The sequence below is a fragment of the Crinia signifera genome, chromosome 12 (genome assembly GCF_055691185.1).
Source record: "Crinia signifera chromosome 12, ASM5569118v1, whole genome shotgun sequence".
Classification (NCBI taxonomy): domain Eukaryota; kingdom Metazoa; phylum Chordata; class Amphibia; order Anura; family Myobatrachidae; genus Crinia; species Crinia signifera.
In genome coordinates, this window is record NC_139228.1 from 12594650 (window position 1) to 12619323 (window position 24674).

At 44.5% G+C, this 24674-nt stretch overlaps 1 protein-coding gene across 2 annotated transcripts; it reads right to left on the bottom strand.

The window, feature by feature from the left end:
* Positions 1-320: 320 nt before the first annotated feature.
* CRABP2 (cellular retinoic acid binding protein 2) lies at positions 321-23727 on the bottom strand. Of its 2 annotated transcripts, none has more exons than XM_083165862.1 (4): positions 23371-23727; positions 6740-6918; positions 2897-3013; positions 321-1410 (listed from the first exon to the last, which is right to left on the bottom strand). In XM_083165862.1, exons 1-4 carry the CDS (start codon positions 23438-23440, stop codon positions 1360-1362), a joined length of 417 nt encoding a protein of 138 aa, XP_083021988.1. In that variant the 5' UTR covers positions 23441-23727; the 3' UTR covers positions 321-1359. The 2 variants fall into 2 exon arrangements, with proteins under 2 accessions (XP_083021988.1, XP_083021989.1); XM_083165863.1 differs by lacking the exon at positions 23371-23727 and adding an exon at positions 7075-7261.
* Between the last annotated feature and the right edge of the window lie 947 nt (positions 23728-24674).

Sequence of the window (24674 nt, forward strand, 5' to 3'; positions counted from 1 at the left end):
AATCTAATCCACGTAAAAACAAACAAAAAACTATTTGAACCACATAAAAACACAAAACAGCCAATCTGAATGGGTGTGGTATAGTGGCCCGATAGAGTCCCGACTGCCAGTACTCTGAAAGGGCCGGGGGCAAGCGCATCAAAGCCCCTTGCGGGCTCGGCGGCACCCCACAGGGAGAATAGCCCCTGTAATTCAGGATTCAAACTGTCGGGCATTTAGCAGTCGCAATTCCGCTGTCTGTGTACTGACTGTAGGGAGGTCATCTGGGACCCATCTGAATCACATAAAAAAACGAAATGAACCACAAAAACACTAACAACTCTTTTGAAGTATTTTTCTTTACTTAAAAAACAAAACAAAAACATATGGACAAATAAATACAGAATCAATGCATAAACTAGAAAAATAAAAGCAACGTGAGAGGATTCTACCATAGGGACTAAAACATGTAGCTAGCAGTACTACAGTTATGTGTTTCAATACCATACAAGTATAAAATGTTTAAAGCCAGTTGTATTATGAAAAGGGAATATCCATTTTCTCTTCTTGAGTGGTGCTATATTCTGGCTAATAAGGAAAGGGAGCAATATGGACGCCTCTCTGTAGTGCTGTTAGTTAACCTCCTTGTGTCCGCTGTATGTACATATCAAAATGTCTATATAGAAGTAATGCACGGGTCTACTTTACAATCATTTTACTTATGTGCCTGTGGGTGAATGTGCACTGTGTTCTAGAACGTCTCTAAGACAAAACCCTTCAAATCTGAGGGAAATATTCACAAGGCTGGCGGCCATCTTTACTTTACTTTGAAACCCTATTTTGCTAGTACTTCTTTTTAATTACTGATTAGTACTACTGCGAATTAGGTCTTTGTCTCTCTTTCTTCCAATGCTGACTATCAACAAGCCCTTGGTTCTGTTGATAAAATCAGCAATACCTTTTCTTTGATGCATTTTCTGGTTGTCCATCTTAAAATGTCTGTACATATAAAATGGCTGACAGAAACAGTTTTCCAAGAATATCTTGGAATGGTCCATCTAACACATACATTAAACTTTTCATTGAACACAGGCTACTTGGCAATTCAGGTATTGCCCACACCCCTCCCCCTCACTCTTTGTGACGGTGTTGCCCAATCTGGTTATAAACAAGTCTTTGCGGCAAGATGAGAAAGAGGTCGATTCTACCATCTTCCAAAACAATCATGGTAGACCGTGGCCATTTAAGGGTGAGTATTGACTTTATGGTGTCTTTCTGTAAACGGGATACTCTCTGCTTTAGAAAAAGTGGTTACTAAAGATTCAGATGACGGGCCGGACAAAATGAAAGCCTCAGATTTCTTAAGGTGGCTCGGTGAATTTAGTCTCTAATATAAATCCGTGTACAGACGACATCGTCAGCAGTCATGGTCTACAAGAGAAAAAAGGAAAATTAGTATACAGTTTGCAAAATAGGTTGTCACAGGTCATGTGTATAAGGGCATTAATAATGTGCAACATATGTGTAAGGGGCATTATGTGTATGAAGGGCATTAATAAAGGTTGGCATAATGTGTAAGGGGCATTATTGTATATAATGACATTAATAATGTGTGTTCTGTGTAAGGGGCATTACTGGGTGGTATTATCAGGGGTGCCGAGAGAAAGGGGTAGGGGGTACAAATTACCCAGGCCAAAGTCTGATGGAAGGGCCCAGTGGGGGACCTGGGCCCCCTCCCCTTAAGTGACAGCAGCAGCTGCAGCTCTTCTCCTCTGCCCAGCACACACTGCTTTGTGCTGGGTTGCAGTGTGGCCATGGAGGTGCTTAAAATACTGTACAATATTTTCTCAGGATTTTTTTCTAAGGGTATAATGTGAATAATGTGAGGAGTAATGTACATAAGGTAAAGTGGTACTACTGTGTGATGTAACGTGAATAAGGGACACCATCGCATGATATATAGTGAATAAAGTTGCACTACTGTGTGGCATAATTTGAATTGGGGGTACTATTGTGTGGCCATGCCCCTTCCAAGCAAGAACACACCCCTGTTTGGGCTGCGCACCGAATGTGTGCACTGTTTCTATTTAAAATATTGACTGCTATGATGAGGGTTGATGGTGCTGGGAAAGGGGAGCAGGGTCAGAGGCGGAACTAGTGGCGGTGCTAGGGGGCACCAGCCAAAATCTTGCCTAGGGCGTCATTTAGGCTAGGGCAGGCTCTGCTACCCACACTACTAAGAGGGGAAAATTAAATTAGCCGCGATAATTGAAATAGACCCACTCAGGTCCTGACAAAAAATCCTAAAAAGTTCCTAGTTTTTGTGGCCGCGATTGCAAAAAAAAAACAAAAAAAAAACTTACGCCCAAGAACCTGTCCCAAACCTTATGGGACTTATGGGAATTATGCTGGGAACACATCTGCATACGATCCGGGCCCGATCCGATTGTGACCCGAACCCACTAGAATGGTCGTTTACAGATCCTAACTGCTGCAGTTAGGATCTGAGAAACGACCTAATGACCCACGGGGCCGCGCATCGGATCGGGATCTGATCAGAATTGCTCTGAAATGGTCAAAAACATGCCCAATTTACATACAATCGGTCAAGATTGTAGCTAAATTGAGTCATTTTAGGCCAAATCGTTCTGGTGTGTATTCTACATTAAACTTTACATGCGATGTTGTTGCTATGGGCAACCAATCAGATCCTGTCTACTATCTTCTAGAGGGAAGTAGATTCTGATTGGTTGCCAATACCAACATCACATGTGAAGTCTAATTCCAATCTTAGTAAATCCCCCCCCCCCCCCCCATGTGCTTTCGCCCAAAAACTTAAATTTTTCACGTGAAAAAAAAAAAATCGGTCTTCAATTGACATTGTACACCGCAGAGAATCGTGGAAGCGGGTTCTTACCAGGATAAGTTCCCCATCATTGGTCAGTTCCCTGGACCATGAAGTCTTCGGCCCTTCCCCTTTCAGCAGTCTCTGCTCACATACCATCTTGTTCTCACTTTCCCATTTTGCCAGGCTCTGGAGGAAGATAAAAGGGAGGCACTTGATTAAATAACAAACAGGCCCTCCAGACAAGGACATTGAATACCAGAGACCCTCATCCGTCATGTGCAGGAGACAGCCGCCTCCTCCTGGAAGCTCATTACTGAGAACTCCAACACCCCGTTTCCTCCTTTCTGCCACTTAACTTCCTGACTGTGGAAAGTGAATGGGGGGCAGGGAGACGGCTGAAGTGCGGACAAAGAGGGGGGTAACAACATTAAGGATGGACTCACTGAAACACAATCAGCCGCAGCGGAGCTTTATGGGTGGCTGCGTTCGGCACGGTTTCGTCGCACTAAATGGACTCAGCATTTATTTTTATTGGGGCTTATTTTACATAAGCGACTGTGCGCATAGAAAGGTTTAATTGAAGGCCGACATGACTGAAGTCGACACATTAATTACATCAACAAGGTTGGAAGGTTGACACAAGCATTATGCCGACAATGGCAAGGTCGACATAAGTTTTTCACTTTTTTTTTGAGCCGGCATGTGCTGACAGGAGGTATTTTATGGCCTACCATCCACTAGGGCGCGGAGGGAGAATATAATATTGTGCCAAGCACAGCAAGCCATGTGAGGGGACGCGGTATACTTTGACAATGTCCATGTCGACTATGTCGACATTTGGGACAAAAAAAACTGGGAAAAACTCAAGTCCACATTTTGACTGTCGACCTTGCTATTATCGACCACATGCTTGACCTCCCAACCCTGTCAACCTTTGCCATGCCAACCTATTACATGTGTCGACCTTCTGTGGTCGACACAATATGACTTAATGACCAATACAAAGCAAACCCTCCAGTTTTAAACGGACATATTAAATATGAATAATAATCCGTTATATTAGAAGAAATGCCTACTGGACTTGTAGTCAGATTTACCAATCATTGGATGCATTTATTCACAATGTTATCAACATTTACTGACTCGTAGCAATTTTTACTAACATAGTTTCCCGCTATGGGCCTGGAATGATGCGAATGGGGATAAAAAGGTCAATATAACCTACTTTTGTAGTTACGCCCTGGTGTACAGCCATAATGTCAGGATGGGGCTATTGTTTGCTGACATCTCCTGTCATGTGCCCCATGGTAGCATACAGACAGTGCGCAGGTAGTACTGCCAGTGGGATAGCGCAGGAGAGAGCGCACTGGGAAGAATCTCAGGAGAAGTCACACCATCAGACCTGGCTGCCAAGGTCGGAGAGTCATATATCTGATAATGAGACCAGCATCGTGTAAGGCTGAAGGAAACAGAGCGTGCGACTCGCTGCAGAGTTGTCATGCTTTGGTGAGCCCATCAGGGGCCTTTGTGTCGGCTGGCACCATGCCAAGCGCTGACTTTCCTCCTTTATTAAAAAGCGATGACCCATATTTTGTCAAGAAAATTTCTAGGTCTCAAATTTAACTTCAACACCCACTCATTGTCCTCGGAATAACGAGAGTCATAAAAGGAAAACCAAAAAAAGAACAGTCCCAATTGTCTGGAGGTGCGTGATCTCTCTGGAGGTGCATGATTGGGCCCTGGGTATTGGCAGATCGCTTTTAGATATAAGTCCGCTGGGGCTGTAGAATAATGGGTCACAATGATACTGGCTGATATTCACCATGTCAACATTTATAGAGTCGACAGAAGAATGTCATTATTATAACTACATCCCGTAAGGATGACCTTCCTGGACCGCTCTGAGCCACAACATGCTCCAATGCACCAGAAGCCGGACGACCAATTTGACATACAAGCCAGTCAGAAATGAGCTTTATTCAGTCCATGGCGAGTCAGCAAATAGTTACTGGATGGCAATTACTGTACTTGTTCAGTATTTCACAACGTTAGAAGCTTGAAGTGCCAATACATCTAGCCCCCATTTCCTTGGTTCCCAGACGCGGCAATTGATGGTCATCGATGAATCGAGATTTTTAAACTTGTCGAATATTCCGGATTCGGTTACAATGTATCCGGGCTGTATACTGTGGCTATAGTATACGAAATCTGGGTTTAAGCGTGAATACAAATGTTTCAAAATAATTATATTTTTTTTAAAATTGCACGTTCTTGTACGGCTTAAATCACCCGCCAGACCTCCGACACATCCTGGTTTATCGCACATTCACAATAAGCTGTGGTGAAAACGGCAGATGTATGGCCTCTAAGATTTGGCAGAGCTGCACTTTGGTGCTGAATTTCCACCTAGAAAAGATTCCGTATAACCTCATCCTACCCGACCGCAAACTGCTGTGCAGAGAGAAGTGTAATTTCCTTTTTGCTAAAATGGGCATTCAATTAGTATCCCAAGCTGAAGCCTAAAAACATATCATGCCGGGGGCTCCAGAGGCGTCGGGATTTCACTTTCCACTTTCTCAGCTTCTGCAACTGTTTTAAAAAGGAACCAATTTAACTCGCAGCACTGCCGGAACAGCCACGAGGCCCACTGGCCACAGAGCTCGTTGGGGTGATCGCATCTGTGGACATGGCATAAACAAAGAGAATTGGGGGTCCCTTGCTGCTGGGAAGGGGAGCCCACCTGATTTCTGGCTGCTTATCACTAGCCTATTAATATATATATGATCATCCAGCAGGCCAGAAAGCAGGAACGGATTCCGGCAGATGATTTAATGCCCACCAACCGGCAGGGAATTTCACTCCTTAAAAAAGCATATTTTTACGGAAACAATGGGCGCAGTGTTTCAGGCACCTGTGGCCACAAATCCAAAATCCATTTTATGGGTCTTTTTTTTTTTTGACACTTGCGCTCAAAAAGAAAGGATGGTATTGAATTGCGTATGGCGTAAGTTGTCGTTACTGGGATGTTATGGCTTGGTTTTATTTTAATGCTGGGAACACAGTTGTCAGACAGGAAGTGTACGGCGGCAAACTGGGCCATAAAGCTTATATTTCTTCCTGGCCACACACGGCTGGTCGGGATCATGTCGAAATTCAGAATGTCGACACCTGACTGTCGTCAAGTTCTGAATGTCATCAAGTTCTCTATATTGCGATGGACAATATGACGGCATTCAACTAGGGCAACTTTTTCATCATGTCGACATTTAATGTCATGACGATAATGCTGACATACTGGCTTATTTTTTGCCTATTTAACCTTAACCCTTTCCCTAAACCTACCTTAAAAATAACATTAAAAAAATGCAATGTTGGCATTTCGGCATCAACAAGCCGACAGTCTAGATGTCGAAAATCAGACCATGTCGACATTGTGGTGTTCGGCATTCTGAATGTCGACCATCTAACTGGACTCCGATGCAGAGATGGCCGCTACACATGCACGGAACTAAATGCACATATTACCGACATGCAGACACATACACATTACTTGCCCTGAGCCAACCGGCGCTTGGAAACATAGCTGTCATCACTATCAGTGCGCACTTACCCCAGCCCGATCCTTTGAGCAAAAGATGCATGTGAAACCGGTGTAAATAAATACACATACACTCAACTCTGCCTGGGCCACAGTTCCATAGACACGCCCTGACTGAAACTACGCCCATTAAAAAACCTGATTACTCTCAACTTGGTTGATGTGTGATGTGACTAAAATGCAAAGTCCGCTCTTGCGTGCGCCGTGTGAAAATACTGCGAATATGCTCTGCAAATTGGGTTTACGTTCATCACCGAATCAGGCCCCCCAGGGGTGAGGCATTGGAATGGCATCTACCGTACCCTGATCCTCACCTTACATGGACGACCATCCACAGTCTGTTCCTCAAATTCCTCCCCTATTTTGAAGTTGATCTCGGTTGTTCGGACAGTGGTGGAGGTTTTAATGTAGAACGACTGGTCTTCCTGCTTGATCTCCACCGCTGGCTTAGAAGCAGCGGCCACTGCAATTTTTCTTAACATGACGTTGACACCTGAGAAGACAGTTATAGACAGGTTTAGCTCAAAATGGAGTCCGATCAGACACTACTGCTTCATAGTCAGAAGCGTATAGCACAAAGCATATAGATAAATATATCTAGTTTTGCTGCAGGAAATGTTTGTGGTTAGTTGACGTATTAAAAGGTCACCAGAGGAGACGGAACGCAGATGCTTTTCCTCAGACCTTCATTCCCATTTGTCATCAGACCCTCTGTCAACATAGCGAGGGAGCCCTGTATCGCGTAACGGGACAGACAGATTCCGGTGACCTCTCCACACCTGACTGCAATTACCCTTTACCGTTCCAGCTCACTACAGATTCCTCTAAACGTGGTTTGAGTAGGGGCCAAGATCAAAATGAATACTAATATAATCATTTAAGTTGTTGCTGACACAGAGGAGGCGGCCATTTTGTGTGCTTAACTATTGAGAACCTATGAATATATTAGGGAAAAAAGACACCGCTAATATATGAAATACCTGATTGGGCCTCAGAGATGCCAGTGGCTGCTTATGAATACATATACTTAATGTTCATAATCATCTCTTCAGTCCACAAAATGGCTGAACGTTGGCTCAGCACTCAACATGACCTTAACCACATTTTGTAGAAAGTAGAAAAAGTTTAAGACCCCGGGGTGGTAACTCCCAGAGACACAAATAATCTCAGATAACCGTTACCGTAACAAGACGTTTTACTGAGCCGAAACCTTTCAGTCACAAAGATATGGCAGCGAGAAGGTGGCAACAGCACCAATGAGGAAGGAATTTGAACACATTTGCCATAGTATAATACAGCTTATTTTTTAAGCTCCGAAAAGAGAACCTGTAATATTTGGAAAAAAACACAGACGGTCATGTCCATACACTATTTCCTCCAGGTAACAGTCGAATTATGGACATGGGATGTCAGATGTCAAAATTTAGCACTGTCAAATTATTTTTATAATAATGTTAAAAAAAAGTTCTGTGTTCTTGGGCAAATCGATTCGTCTAAGGGAAATTTTACACATTCATTCAACACCGGCTTTTATCAAAAAACACAGATAGAAATATATAAATATATTGCAATACTTAAATAGTCAAAACAGGCCTCGGGAATACACTTTATATGAATGCTCATGCCGCTGTAACCCAATGGGACATCCAGGGGTGGGCAATCAGGGCAAACCCCCCTCAACATTGTGTAGCTGTGATCACTATCCCCTGCTGTTTGCATTCTCTGTATGGCAGCTTAACCAGATTCAAAGATCTTACATTGATTATGCTGTCTGCTACAGTCTAGATTAATTGAGTGATGAACCGTGGCTGCTACGCTGTGAGTCAGAATTAATCGTTAAACCGTCCCGCTAAATGATAATTTTAGATCCTCCCCTGCTGTAACCAACACTCCATACTTTGGTACATTAACTTTTTATTGAGTCATATTACAAATCGACATCCGCATCTAGCATTGTGCTCTTCATAGTACCCAACAGCACTGGGCCCTTCTTGGTACGTAGTCCCTTAAGTAGATATATGGACCAGTGATGCAGAACAGGAGCTTCCTGCTACCGGTACTTGCTGCATGACATCATGATGTCACCTGCCACAAGGTTAGGGACACCGGCCAATTGCAGCTGGAGCCCCTGAATCCTGCAACGGCACAGCCTACTAACTTATTTTCTTGATCCGACACATAATCCATTGGGATAAAAAAAAACATAGGAGTGATATACACCGCCCACGAGGAGCTTCTTATGAACCTGCCTACTTAGTAGACAGCCAGCCAATCAAGTGCAGTCCCTCCTGTTTCAAAATAATTCACTGGCGACGTGCAGCGGTCTCAAAAACTACCAGCAAGTAAATTGTTGCCAAACTCACCCCACCCTCCATCTAGTCAATTATCAATGCTGCGTTAGGCATGAGAGTTGCTAGGTCTACACTGTGGCATTTAATGGCAGTAGCTTCTTGCTCTCTCCATCCAGTGTTGCATGCCATGGGGGTGTGACCACAGAGACCAATAGGAATTGATTTCCCCTCTGCCTATAATCCAATTCCACACATGTCTATCCCTGGGCGTTCTCATCATGCGGGCATGCCCAGGAGGTGGGGAAGATGCCACAGATCTGGGCACTCATATTGCATTTAGCAGATTCCTTATGATCAGTGGCGGCTCCAGAGTAGGTTCTGCAGCACAGTTCAAAATTCAAATAGGGGAGCCACACCCACTGCCAGCGAGTCAGTTTGGAATGGCAGTTGGTGTGGCTCCCCTTTGCAAAGATTTATTTGTGCTGAAGGCCCCCTGTTGATGCAATCACTGGTTATGATCCCGATTAGAGCATAAACTCTGTTTTTGAAAAAAAGAAAAAAAATTGTGGGTGGAGCATCACGAGATGGCCCTATCAATGATCACCTTCAGGTGTCGAAAGACTGATCGGATAATATCCGCCCCTTTCTCCCTCTTTCAACCTATCATCCATATAGCACCATTTTTTGGGAAGGGGGGTGGCGGTGAAGAAAATGTAGGAGTGGTATGGCATAGGGTGCGTGAGCACGAGGAGAATTACTGAGAACATCTCATTAGTGAAGCGTACAGCAGGATGACTGGTTTGTCTTGTGAGGTCCCGGTCCACCAACCAGACACAAGATCAGTGTAGACATATGATTTCCGAGAGCCGGGAAAGAAGGTCACGTCTGTAAGAGAGACGAGCATGATCCAGCTCAGTGCAAAATAAAAGGAGAGAGCTGTCATTTTCTCATAAAACCCATCTTGTTTGTAATGAATGAATAGAGAATAAGAGCCTTGTTTGCTCCGGGGCTTGGCTGGCAAGCGAAGGAACGCTGGCAAACACTCCATTCATGCTCCTCCCTGCATTCATATAACCCTGAATAATCAAATCAGATTTCCTACTGTAACTCATGGCCTCCTGTAACCCTTGGTACTCTGTATTTGGGGAGGGTTCCAAACGCCATGGGGAAGATGACTGTACAAAACATTTTTTTTTACACAAGGCTATAGATTCCTCTCTTGATTATTTTAATAGATTATATTAACTTTTATGGGGAAGACTCTGTAAACTGGGAGGAATGAAAATGATATCATTATTAGTATTGTCATTTCTAAATTGTAATTCTGTGTAATTATTTTCCTGACCCTTCTAGCTCTTCTTAAGCTCTTAAAAAAAACAAGCTTGGTTTAGTTAATACTAAAATACAGTATCAACACAGGGAGGATGTCAAAGAGCTCAGAGAGTTGTGCTGAAGCATCTCTGCTCAGTGCCATGTGACTGTGGTAGCCATGGTAGTCAGATGACACTCTGCAGAATTAACAGCCACTTGCAGAAACAAACCAAGAAGATACAATAAATATCATTATTCTTCATGTAGACTGGGCATGCCACTTGTTTATGCAGCAGCTTTAGAACAATGGTATCGTTCCATCCCATAACTAAACAAAGGGCTCAATCTGGCCTGTCTGATGGTGAATGCAGTCCAGATTGGAGGCTCCCTAGCCAGGTAGGGTGACTCCTAACTGGATAAACCCCTCTGTATAACCCACATAATTCAGATTTGACATGAAGCATCCACATTTTTGGATTTAGAAGCCCAAAGAGATATCAGTTCACATTTCTGGTCCTAAGCTTTTATTTCCAGCTTAACATAAGATCACTAAACAACATACAAGTTAGATCTAATATAAAACAATGGTTTGGAGTTTAGAGCCAACACAAACCGCGTAATCCAACACCAGACATTTACGAATGCAAGTTCTAAAGATGCAGGGTAGGTTCAAAGCGAGAAGATAGGTGTTAAACTACAGAACAAATTAGATGTTCTGGAGACTGGAGAATAAAAGACGGCTTTCTCGCATCCCGGCCGGCTGCAGCCAGACTTTGATCTTTCTGTAACATGTGTAACACTGGGGTGATAGACCATTAAGCCATAAACTCTGTAAGAGATTTACGCCCGTCTCCAGGACAATAGGGAAAGCACTAAAATCTGGAGGGAAGGCCACAGAGAGTACTGCAATGGTGATAAACAAAAACCAAGGTGGTCTTTTAGCTTTTTGTCTGATGTAGAAATTAACAGCCCAGTGTACAGAGTTTACACTAAGGGTGAATCCGGGGATCAGAATGACCAGTTAGTAGGTTCAATAGGGTTTGAGAAAACAGACATAAATCTGATTATACTGTATAATAGTATAATACACTTCCATCACCCCAGGGTTAGGCTATGGCTAGGGCAAAGCTGCAGTCAGGTACAGATTTAGGTTGCAGTCCTGGATAGGCCTTATTTAGGGATAGGCTGTGGTTAGGGTTAGGTTGAGGTTAGATTAGCTAGGCTACAGTTAGGGATAGGCTGTGGTTAGGGTTAGGCTGCGGTTAGATTAGCTAGGCTACAGTTAGGGATAGGCTGTGGTTAGGGTTAGGCTGCGGTTAGATTAGCTAGGCTACAGTTAGGGATAGGCTGTGGTTAGGGTTAGGCTGCGGTTAGATTAGCTAGCTACAGTTAGGGATAGGCTGCGGTTAGGGTTAGGCTGCGGTTAGAGCTAGGCTACATATAGGGATAGGCTGTGGTTAGGGTTAGGCTGCGGTTAGAGGAGCCAGGCTACAGTTAGGGATAGGCTGTGGTTAGGGTTAGGCTGCGGTTAGAAAAATCGTTGGGTTAGGCTATGGTTAGGGAAAAGGTTAGACTGTGGTTAGGGTTAGGCTGCGGTTAGGAAAATCGTTGTGGATAGGGTAAAGGTTAGGCTGCGGTTAGAGTTAGGTTGCGGTTAGGAAAATCATTAGGCTGTGGTTAAAGTTAGGTTGTGGTTAGGAAAATCCTTAGGCTGTTGATAGGGTCAAGATTAGGCTGTGGTTAAGGTAAAGGTTAGGCTGTGGTTAGGGTTAGGTTGTGGTTAGGAAAATTGTTAGGCTGTGGTTAGGGAAAGGTTAGGCTGTGGCTAGGGTAAAGGTTAGGCTGTGGCTAGGGTAAAGGTTAGGCTGTGGCTAGGGTAAAGGTTAGGCTGTGGCTAGGGAAAGGTTAGGCTGTGGCTAGGGTAAAGGTTAGGCTGTGGCTAGGGTAAAGGTTAGGCTGTGGCTAGGGTAAAGGTTAGGCTGTGGTTAGGGAAAGGTTAGGATGCGGTTAGGGTAAAGGTTAGGCTGTGGCTAGGGTAAAGGTTAGGCTGTGGTTAGGCTGTAGTTAGGATGCGGTTAGGGTTAGGCTGCAGTTAGATAGTTAGTAATGTCAACATTCCCACCGCTATATGCATGATTATTTGCTTAACATGCCGACATTACGCAGACATGCCAACTGTTCATTTTGAAACCCTGTCAACTCTCTCATGTCAACATGGTAAATACAGACATTATAAATGTCGATCTCATATATCTGACCCCATCAAACCTGCCTAGTAAGCCTAGTGGTCCAAAACCGAACTAAGCAAGTTTCAGTGCCCCACCCTCGTGGACATCCCAGGCGTGGCACGTGGACAGTTGGGGAGCATTTGATGTCATTTACACAAATGTTTTTTTTTTATGGGGGTTTGATGTGTGCAGTTACCTTTAAGAAATGCTTCATATCAAACTCAGGAGACTTCCCCATTAGGTAAGGATGAAATAGTAACCCTAGATAAAAATATCCAACATGTAACGTCATGGGCAAAGGCTATTAAAATCTATCAGCTGGGAGGAGAAGAACCCGATATGACGGCACCAAATGCAGAAACTGCTTGGGGCACGGTCATTGATAAATAAGAAGAGGTGATAGATAGGGGAGAAGCTGCCATTCTTTACCTAAGGAACGGATACAGAAATGGACATCTGACACGGTTTATATATAACAAATATTAGACGTGATTTCCACTTGGGCGACCGGACCTTCTACTATGAATTACAAGGCAATATTACAGTCGTTTTACTATATAAGGGCTGATATTAAGTCTAAGGTATTTAGGGGTTTGTTCACTTCAGGCCCTTATGTCCACCGGCGGCAATAGCGATCGTTGTCCATTCAATGGTGCCGTTACCGATAGCATTGACGGCAGTTTCTGGCAAAACAGGTCCGACTGTAAAGCAAGTTGAATATGTTTTGTCGGAACCACCGCAGATTGTCGAATTTATGGATTTGTCGACGATTTGCGAACTTCAAATTCCTGTCGGAAACGTCCCGGATTACGACTGTCGGAACTTCCCGACAGTTGGAATCCGTGATTGAATATTCCCCCTTAGCCGTGTGAATTATACTGTCACAAATTTGGTAGCCATATGTATCACCGTCATCACAGATTCTAACCCCAGGGCAGCAACATCCATAGAATTTACTCTAAGGGGGGGGAGAGGTATAAAACCTTAGATAGTGAGAGAGATATCGTGGAGAGAGATAAAGTAGCAACAATTGTTTCGTTTGGGCCCTACGTGGGAGCCTAATTCTCATTCTTGCATTATCCAGCTATATCAGCACTGACGGAGGTATGTGAAAGATAAATAGAGGTCTCTCCATTATAATATTACTTTAAAAAGAAAAGGTTTTTAGATTATCTAATAAAAAGACGACCCGTGCACCACATTTTTTTTTCAATAATAATAATAAAAAAAAAAACCATTCGTAATGTGCTTGAATAATAATAAAGGGCTTGATTGAAACCAGCATGGCTTTCTCTTTGATAAGCGCAATGTTGTGTTTTACAGCTGGGAGTGCTGATAAAAGGCCCTCCAGTGTGTCAGCGCTCACGCTGCGTCCCGCGCTCAACAATTAAATCCCATTAATTTTGTGTAGCTGAAGCAGCCTGCGGTGAGAAATCAGTATTTTTCTCTCAGTAGGGGACGTGGAAAGAGACCGGTGTCGAACTCCCAACTCAAACAGTCTCCGTTCCAGCTGGCAGTTCTCTGCCGGGAAGGAGCCAAGATCCTGCCAGCGCCTGGGCTGTCCAGTGTCTAGCGAACCACTTGGTGGTGGTGGTGGGGGGGGGACGGGACACAACGCCATGTCTCTGCACCTGTTATGTGTGGCCTCCACTAAATGCCGGGGGGATTTATCTTATTACCCCACCACCGCCATCATTGCATTCTGCTACCCACAAGGATTGGCCAGCTAATCCCCGGAACTTTGCTTATTATGGCCTATGTCACTCACCGCTTCTGGATAATGATTTTAAGGTCATGCCTATAGTACCACAACTGTAACTGGATAGGAGAACAAAGATAAACGCCATGCATAGATAATTGCATTATTCCGTACGACGGTACAAAATAAACCTTATCACACTCACGTACGCCCCGACAGTCGAGACCCTGGCCCGTTTTCGGCCTGCTCGCCAGTTTATCGGCAGGCGGGATTCAATGTCCCGCCTGCCAATCATCGAAGAGGGGGCGTTTCTGCAAAAACGGCCATGGATTGTCAAGATCCAGACGTGAGCTCGACAATCCAAGATCGTTTTAGGCAAAACGGGCCCGACTGCTTTTAAAGTCGGGTTCGTTCTGAAGAGCTGCCTTGTTTACTCTGACGGAAATAGTGTCAGGAATTGAATACCCCCCCCCTTACATCTCTTTCTCCCTCACACCTGCACAAGCACAAAAGCAATCACAAGGTAGCAGACTAGCATTTGCTTCGAGTGGGCTTATATATGGCCCATAAGCATACAAGGGCGTACGGAGTCATCCCGCTGTGCGGATCTGCAGATGGGGCTCATATACTCATGTAAACACTAGAACACACAGATACACAGCAGAGCCATTCCACCTGCCGAATGTGTTTTATTTACCTTTAATAACGTCGCCCCCCCTAGCAAGCTTCAAATCCAATCGGCGGCGTCTGTGCCGGAGCGCGAGAAGCGGGCACTGGGATTTATACTGGCAAGCCTGGCAGCGCAGTAATGGATGAAGTGCATTTAACCACTGAGCTACCGAAGTTGTATCTAAACGATTTGAAAAGGAAAATACATTTCTGGACAACAAAGCAGATAAATCTGTGCAGTGCTTATTGGTTTAGTGGGAATAAAGCTACAGCACAAATCAGGAATACATCATTATCTGCCGCCTCCTTTTTGGACATCCCCTACAGGAGATCCAACGAGTGAGGTGCAAGGGACAAGTGCAGGGAGTGACAGCGCAATTCTGCATCGTCTGATCCCTGCGTCTGCTCCAGAATCATGCACATTGTGTTTCTGCGTGGCAGGTGTTGTATAAAGTCCCCGTTTACCTCAGAAATAGCAAAACAGTGGCATCTTTCCTGGCATACTCCCCAAAATTGGTGGTCTCCCGAATTATTAATTTGAGTCATAAAAAGTTAACAATTATTTGGACTGTTTCATATTTACCACCCACAATGACTCTGGTTGGGAACGGTAAAGGGGGCGCAGAAAATGAATTGGCAGAACTCTTACGGGATCATGCTCAGGTGTCAACGTTTACACCAAAAAACTTGAAAAATTAAGGTTATCCTTTTCTTGTGTCAACCTTTTTGACTGTCGACTCATCGTCTGTGAGCTATACCACAGCCGCATCTGCTTGGGTGGAAATCTGAGATAAGACACAGAAGCCCATTAATTGCCGAGAGCAGTGTGCAGGACTCCACCCACCGCCCCCTGACAACCAACCGTGATAACACATCGACTAAAACATGCCTGTGAAAACGACCTTCACAACGGTGAAAACGGTATCACAATCGGTTGAGTGTTTCAGAGTTTATCGCAATCAAACCATTAGCCAGTCTCATTTATAAGATTGTGGCTCAAGCAGCAGGAATTTGCTGTAACCTATAGCAACAAATCAGGTTTCAGCTTTGAGTCATGTGTAACTGAACTAAAGAGAGATTGGTTGAAATGGGTAACACGGCACATTAATGCTGTTCGAATCAATGTTATTAATAACAGAGGCTGGTAACACAATATGAGGCCAGTAACGTCTCAGTCACTGGTTGTATAAGACTTTATAGCCTCGTACACTTATTTTGGGAGCTAGAGAATGAGAAATCTAGAACAATAGGCTGCATGCCAGTAGTGAAAGAAAGCTCGGCTTTAATACACATGTACACCAGGAGTTACACCACTTTATATTGTTATAAATCAGGATATCACAGATTTTCCACAATTATTACTGGCAGAGAACCACGTCTGGTTCCTCCGGAGGGAATACAGTTAATGAAAGGATATACTGTGGCCTGACCGGCGAGGAAGAATATGGATGCAATATATCACTCAATATAGTTTTATGTAAAGTAATCTTGGCTACGCTATAGAATGACACCAGTATCAAGGTAGAACAATGTAGATAGAAACATTCATCTGTAACCTGACTGAAACCGGCCAGGGTAAGAGCAACAGTAATATTCTGTGAAGCACGTTCCAGAACGGAGTGCCATGTGGTAATATTTTATTCATCGCCTTGTTGACCCAAATCTACAGAAGTCAGGCCTAACGGGCCTAACAATGGACAGAACCCTCTGAAGCAATACAAACACGTTGACAGCACACAACGGCGGCGGCCATTTTGAATTAATATTTAAATGCAACTCATCAGTTCCTTATACATATAAACCAATGATGCTACTGGTTCCTGGTGAATTGGTTCAGCTCACAAAATGGCAGCCAGCCACTATTATAAGAATATAGGTTCGGAGTGTATGAACGCCGCTATAGAGCGTATGAGAAAAAAACGCTGATGGGTGTGGCTGTGTCACTTTGGGGTGTATCACGTTCCTAGGGAGAACATACCTATATCATGGGAGCTCTGGCAATGTGACAAATGTCCTGACTGGAAGGACAGTGAGGTAATATGCTTGAAGTACCCTTGCCTAAATTAGGGGAGTTAGGCCTTATGAGGACATCACCCTTTCCTGGTGAATTGATTCTCACAAGTTACAAAATGGCCACCGCCAACAGGTGCATGGAGACACGTTAGGGATTTATTTGCACCTTTTTGATTTAATTGCATTTTTTTCTTTTAATAAGCAACATAGCAGCACACCACTCAGTCGGCATGGGGACTGTGGATGGGTCTGAAGTTTCCTTACAGTCTGTACAATACACTGTAATGTGTTATATGTGACAGTACTTGGTTCTTTCTATAGCACAATGCAGTGTATCGGGAAGGCAGGAGAGATGGATGGAAACGCAGGTCCGCAGACCAGTCACACCATTTCCATTCATCCATATAAATGTGGATGTAGTCACCACAAGCCAAAAGTTATAATATTGACACCCAACATATCGACATCAGAGACTTATTGGCACATGAAATGCTGATGCAGTTAATGGCCCTTATTCTGGTTCACTCGCAAAGGAAAATTCCTGCAGGTGGGGCAGATGTAACTTGTGCAGGGAGAATTAGATTTGGGGGAGTTATTTTGTTTCTATGCAGGGTAAATACTGGCTGCTTTATTTTTACACTGCAATATAAATCTCACTTTGAAGTAAAACCCCACCCAAATCTAACTCTCTCTGCACAAGTAACATCTACCCCCGCTGCAGTGCACATGGTTTTGTCCATTTGAGAAGGAATTTGCCTTTGCGAGTGAACCAGAATAAGGGCCAATATGTAAATACAGCCAATAGAGGCTTAAGCATTAGGCTTAATTGGATGTCTACATTATGTTCCGGTCGACATTACGGCGTTTATAGAATGAATCTGAATATTGTGATTGCCGACACAACATCCATTGAAACAATCCTTGTTGGAAAAGGATTGTGGGTGGGTGACAACTGGCAAATTGGGCTGCGATAATGGGCACTATGGAGATATGGTTTCCTGTTGTCAGAAAATATATTTCTACAAAGGACAGATCTCCCAGCTGTGTAATGGATAGAGCAAAAATCAAGTTCTGGGTCGCTGATAGGCGATACTATGAAATAAACCCTGGCACCTTGATTTGTAGGCGGCAGCGCCCAGTGTATGCCTGCATTGCTTCAGTAACACATCTATACCACCAGCACAGCATCCCTGCTGCTTAGCGGTGCCAGCCACGCATTTCAGCACAGAGCAGTGATATGCCCCCAGGGATCTATGACAATCTGCAGAACAGACAACCCACAAACCGAGATCAGACGCCTGCCGTAATCTCCAGACACTCTTCCTGGCCTTGCCAGCTTTATAATCCTATTAAAATAAAAGTACAGTGTGCTTTGATATATATAAGACTGTACTGGGTTCCTTAAAGCTGCAGAGTATTTATTAAAGCTGGGTCTTGGCCGATTCACAGGACCAGTACAGTTGTGGTGCAGGTGAGAGGGAAGGGGTTCCCTGGCAAAAATTACATGCAGGAATGGAGTTTAAAGAGCTCAGGATTTAAAGGGCCAAAAGGAATTCACATGGAGGGTTTTACTGCAGGAGGTGCTATGACATCTACAGCTATATCTATGGGCTAAAGCAGGGTTTCCCAAATTCAATTTTCAAGCCACTCTTCAGTCGAGGTTTTAAGGATAACCGTGGATAAGCACAGATGGTATGCACAAACTGACTGCTGTACTAATCAAGGAATTGATGCTTAAATGTAGATATCCTTAAAACCTGGAATTGAGGGGCGAATTTGGGAGCCACTATAGGGGAACTGGACTTGTAGAATGTTGATTTGTAGATAGGTTAGGTAACAAATCGGAGGGTGCAGGTTTTCCACATTGTCCTGTCTGGTTCCATTAAATGACAAGTGCAAAACAGCCACTTGATGGGCTGAACAATCATAATTATAATGCAGCCTATCCACTCAACAGGGATCAGTGACATCACATTGTTCAGCAATGATGTCACAAGTATGTAGGTGGATTCTCATTCATATCACCCTATGTCCATTTATAAACATTCATAAAAATGGTGACATGTTTTCATTGAATTTGCCTCAATAATTTAATGATAAATAAGCCCCTAAATGCACCCACCTGTGAGCACGTACTCACCGCCACCTGTGAGCACGTACTCACCGCCACCTGTGAGCACGTACTCACCGCCACCTGTGAGCACGTACTCACCGCCACCTGTGAGCACGTACTCAACGCCACCTGTGAGCACGTACTCACCGCCACCTGTGAGCAAGTACTCAACGCCACCTGTGAGCATGTACTCACCGCCACCTGTGAGATAGGTGCTGCTGTGCCTGTGCTCAGATAGGTGCTGCTTTGTCTGTGCTCATGTGCCTGTACTCAGACAGGTGCTGCTGTGTCTGTGCTCAGACAGGTCCTGCTGTGTCTATGCTCAGACAGGTGCTGCTGTGTCTGTGCTCAGATATATGCTGCTGTGTCTATGCTCAGATATATGCTGCTGTGTCTGTGCTCAGATATATGCTGCTGTGTCTGTGCTCAGACAGGTGCTGCTGTGTCTGTGCTCAGACAGGTGCTGCTGTGTCTATGCTCAGACAGGTTCTGCTGTGTCTATGCTCAGACAGGTGCTGCTGTGTCGATGCTCAGACAGGTGCTGCTGTGTCTATGCTCAGACAGGTGCTGCTGTGTCTATGCTCAGACAGGTGCTGCTGTGTCTATGCTCAGACAGGTGCTGCTGTGTCTATGCTCAGACAGGTGCTGCTGTGTCTATGCTCAGACAGGTGCTGCTGTGTCTATGCTCAGACAGGTGCTGCTGTGTCTATGCTCAGACAGGTGCTGCTGTGTCTATGCTCAGACAGGTGCTGCTGTGTCTATGCTCAGACAGGTGCTGCTGTGTCTGTGCTCATTTCATAGCTACTGACTTTGTATTATGAGGTATGGATCATTGGATAGACAGCAACTTGGTCCACATGCCTGAAGGTCAACGTGGGGAAGGTCCACAGTCAAAAGGTTGACATAGGGTTTTTCCACTTTTTTTGTCCCAAATGTCGACAGTCGACACGGGCACTAAAAAAGTGCACCATGTCCCCTCGCATGCCTCGCTGCATCCGCCATGCTTCGTGCACTATTTTATTCTCCCACCACACCCTAGTGTATGGTAGGGTCGGCTAAAAAAAAAAAGGGTGAAAAACCCCATCTTGACCTTTTGACTGTCGATCATCCCCATGTCAACATACTGACCCTGTCGACCTTCAGTCAGGTTGACCTAGTTGTTGTAGACCTAGTGATCGTATCCTGTATTATGATGCATGAGGGAAAAAGCAGCCTGATCTCTATGTATTAGGAGGGGAAGAGGTCTGTGTGTATGAGACAGATAAAGTCCCTTGATGCCTGTGTACTAGGTCAGGGAGAGAGATACTGTCCCCTGATGTCTGTGTATTAGGATGGAGAGAGAGAGAGATGAAGTCCCCTGACGCCTATATATTATGATGGTGAGAGAGATAAAGTCATCTTATGTTTATTAGAATTAGGGAGAGATAAAGTCCCCTGATATGTGTATTCTGATGGGGTGAGAGATAAAGTCCCCTAAAGTCTGTGTATTAGGATAGGGTGAGAGATAAAGTCCCTTGATGACTGTGTATTAGGTCAGGTTGAGAGATAAAGTCACCTGATGACTGTATATTGGGATGGGGTAAAATATACTGTCCCCTGATGTCTGTTTATTAGGATAGGGTGAGAGATAGTCCCCTGATGTCTGTCTATTAGAATAGGGTGAGAGATAGTCCCCTGATGACTGTGTATTAGGATGTGGTGAGAGATAGTCCCCTGATGACTGTGTATTAGGATAGGGTGAGAGATAGTCCCCTGATGACTGTGTATTAGGATGAGGTGAGAGATAGTCCCCTGATGACTGTGTATTAGGATGAGGTGAGAGATAGTCCCCTGATGACTGTTTATTAGGATGAGGTGAGAGATAGTCCCCTGTTGACTGTGTATTAGGATGAGGTGAGAGATAGTCCCCTTATGACTGTTTATTAGGATGAGATAGTCCCCTGATGACTGTGTATTAGGATGAGGTGAGAGATAGTCCCTGATGACTGTGTATTAGGATGAGGGGAGAGATAGTCCCCTGATGACTGTGTATTAGGATGAGATATTCCCCTGATGACTGTGTATTAGGATGAGGTGAGAGATAGTCCCCTGATGACTGTTTATTAGGATGAGGTGAGAGATAGTCCCCTGATGACTGTGTATTAGGATAGGGTGAGAGATAGTCCCCTGATGTCTGTTTATTAGAATGAGGTGAGAGATAGTTCCCTGATGACTGTTTATTAGGATGAGATAGTCCCCTGATGACTGTGTATTAGGATAGGGTGAGAGATAGTCCCCTGATGACTGTGTATTAGGATGAGGTGAGAGATAGTCCCCTGATGACTTTGTATTAGGATAAGGTGAGAGGAAAAAGTCCCCTGATGACTGTATATTAGGATAAAGTGAGATAAAGTCCCCTGATGCCTGTGTATTAGGATGGGGTGAGAGATAAAGTCCCCTGATGACTTTGTATTAGGATGAGGTGAGAGATAAAGTCCCCTGATGACTGTGTATTAGGATGAGGTGAGCAATAAAGTCCCCTGATGACTGTGTATTAGGATGGGGTGAGGGATAAAGTCCCCTGATGTCTGAGTATTAGAATGGGGTGAGATAAAGTCCCCTGATGCTTGTGTACTAGAACACTGTTTCAGGTTGCTGCTGCACACAGATGGCACAGATGAGGTGAGAGATAGTCCCCTGATGACTGTTTATTAGGATGAGATAGTCCCCTGATGACTGTGTATTAGGATGAGGTGAGAGATAGTCCCCTGATGACTGTGTATTAGGATGAGGTGAGAGATAGTCCCCTGATGACTGTTTATTAGGATGAGGTGAGAGATAGTCCCCTGATGACTGTTTATTAGGATGAGGTGAGAGATAGTCCCCTGATGACTGTGTATTAGGATAGGGTGAGAGATAGTCCCCGATGACTGTGTATTAGGATGAGGTGAGAGATAGTCCCCTGATGACTGTGTATTAGGATGAGGTGAGAGATAGTCCCCTGATGACTGTGTATTAGGATGAGGTGAGAGATAGTCCCCTGATGACTGTTTATTAGGATGAGGTGAGAGATAGTCCCCTGATGACTGTGTATTAGGATAGGGTGAGAGATAGTCCCCTGATGTCTGTTTATTAGAATGAGGTGAGAGATAGTTCCCTGATGACTGTTTATTAGGATGAGATAGTCCCCTGATGACTGTGTATTAGGATAGGGTGAGAGATAGTCCCCTGATGACTGTGTATTAGGATGAGGTGAGAGATAGTCCCCTGATGACTTTGTATTAGGATAAGGTGAGAGGAAAAAGTCCCCTGATGACTGTATATTAGGATAAAGTGAGATAAAGTCCCCTGATGCCTGTGTATTAGGATGGGGTGAGAGATAAAGTCCCCTGATGACTTTGTATTAGGATGAGGTAAGAGATAAAGTCCCCTGATGACTGTGTATTAGGATGAGGTGAGCAATAAAGTCCCCTGATGACTGTGTATTAGGATGGGGTGAGGGATAAAGTCCCCTGATGTCTGAGTATTAGAATGGGGTGAGATAAAGTCCCCTGATGCTTGTGTACTAGAACACTGTTTCAGGTTGCTGCTGCACACAGATGGCACAGATGAGGTGAGAGATAGTCCCCTGATGACTATTTATTAGGATGAGATAGTCCCCTGATGACTGTGTATTAGGATGAGGTGAGAGATAGTCCCCTGATGATTGTGTATTAGGATGAGGTGAGAGATAGTCCCCTGATGACTGTTTATTAGGATGAGGTGAGAGATAGTCCCCTGTTGACTGTGTATTAGGATGAGATAGTCCCCTGATGACTGTGTATTAGGATGAGGTGAGAGATAGTCCCCTGATGACTGTTTATTAGGATGAGGTGAGAGATAGTCCCCTGATGACTGTGTATTAGGATAGGGTAAGAGATAGTCCCCTGATGACTGTGTATTAGGATGAGATATTCCCCTGATGACTGTGTATTAGGATGAGGTGAGAGATAGTGCCCTGTTGACTGTGTATTAGGATATGATAGTCCCCTGATGACTGTGTATTAGGATAGGGTGAGAGATAGTCCCCTGATGACTTTGTATTAGGATGAGGTGAGAGATAAAGTTCCCTGATGACTGTGTATTAGGATGAGGTGAGCGATAAAGTCCCCTGATGACTGTGTATTAGGATGGGGTGAGGGATAAAGTCCCCTGATGACTGTATATTAGGATAGGGTGAGATAAAGTCCCCTGATGACTGTGTATTAGGATGAGGTGAGCGATAAAGTCCCCTGATGACCGTGTATTAGGATGGGGTGAGGGATAAAGTCCCCTGATGTCTGTGTATTAGGATGGGGTGAGGGGTACAGTCCCCTGATGTCTGTGTATTAGGATGGGGTGAGGGATAAAGTCCCCTGATGACCGTGTATTAGGATGGGGTGAGATAAAGTCCCCTGATGTCTGTGTATTAGGATGGGGTGAGATAAAGTCCCCTGATGTCTGTGTACTAGAACACTGTTTCAGGTTGCTGCTGCTGCACACAGATGGCACATTACCCGCACAGTGGGAACCATATCTCTGGCATCATCTCCTCAGCCCCTACCACACGTGAGCCTCTGCCAGCTGATGGAGCACAGATCTGATCTCTGATCAGCTTACTCACCCAACACTTTTAGCAGCTCCTCGAAATTCTCAGAATGCTTCATCTTCCAGTTTCCCGAGAAGTTGGGCATTTTCTGGTCCTACGCTTGGATGAAGCACACCACAAGGAATAAAATAAATATATATATGTATGTATGTATATATATATATAGATCAATCCAGCAGATTCAGCGCTGAATGGGAGCGCACTCCTGTTCCTCTGTACGGTTACACAGCCACCTTTCTGCAAGAGTCAGTGCTGACGGATTCAGCCAAGTATAGATGTGTCACTCCTAGCCCCAGGGGCTTAATGCAAAATGCAGCCTCACAGAGAGAGAGCTCTCTGCCCAATGTGTGCAGGTTAGACTAATGCAACATACAGCCGGCTCCCTGACTATATATACCCCCCCCCCCCTCCTCCTCCTCTCATATGTCTGATGCTGGATCACAAGCCTCCCCCCCTGCCACTCACCCCCCATCCCTCCCCTATCTCCCCAGGGAGGGGCTACACAACAAAACCTCTCGCAGTCCCACCTGTGGCTTTATCTTACATACCACCACCTAAAAAACAACACAACAAAAACAAACCACAGACCATAAGCCGACAATTAAAGGGGGAAACTACTTTGCAACATTTTTATTCCGCAACTTTTTTTTTCAGTTGCAGAGAGAATTGTATCCCACTGGGACAGACTCTAGTGGGGGGAACGGGATAAGGACTCGATGGCTCCATAATGGCCAAGAGCAGCCGGAACGCCGTCCGTTATAATATTTGCGATTCATTTTCCAATGTTTTATGTTGACCATGATCCGCCCTGTTCCCATACATTACGGAGACCAGACGTTTGGTAAATTGGGGAAAACAAACCTTTTGATTTTTGGCACTTTTAAAACAAATCCATCGATGTATTACTACAATGGGCGCGTATTGCTATTATAATCATTGCGGGTGTAAATCTGGGGCTTAAACGCACCGATACCAATAAACAGACCCCAAATTGGAAAGTGGTTTGGGTAATTTGTGATGCCTTTTTCTGGACAGACCTGATTCGCAAAAATGTCGTAATACAATGGGATCTATTTCAGCTAATATGCTTCTATCAGGAAACGCCATCGGCAGATGGCATTGCCTACCGGGATCGGTGAATATATGCCATTCGGGAACTTGGATTATTTGCAAATAAAATGCAAACCTCCAAAAACTGCATTCTCAGAGGTTTGACTGCAAAATTACCGGTGATGCATCCTTGGGGATACGGTCACTAGGTCTACAAGCATTAGGTCGACACCACCAGGTCGACATGCATGAAGGTGGACATGCAGGAA

What these genes read in the sequence shown, in the direction of transcription:
- CRABP2 (XM_083165862.1), bottom strand. Translation starts at nt 23,440, where the DNA reads ATGCCCAACTTCTCGGGAAACTGGAAGATGAAGCATTCTGAGAATTTC. An exon ending in TGGATGGTCGTCCATGTAAG is followed by an intron (nt 3,014 to 6,739) that starts GTGAGGATCAGG and finishes ATCTTCCTCCAG; the next exon opens with AGCCTGGCAAAATGGGAAAG. An exon ending in ATGATGGGGAACTTATCCTG is followed by an intron (nt 1,411 to 2,896) that starts GTAAGAACCCGC and finishes TTTCTCTTGTAG; the next exon opens with ACCATGACTGCTGACGATGT.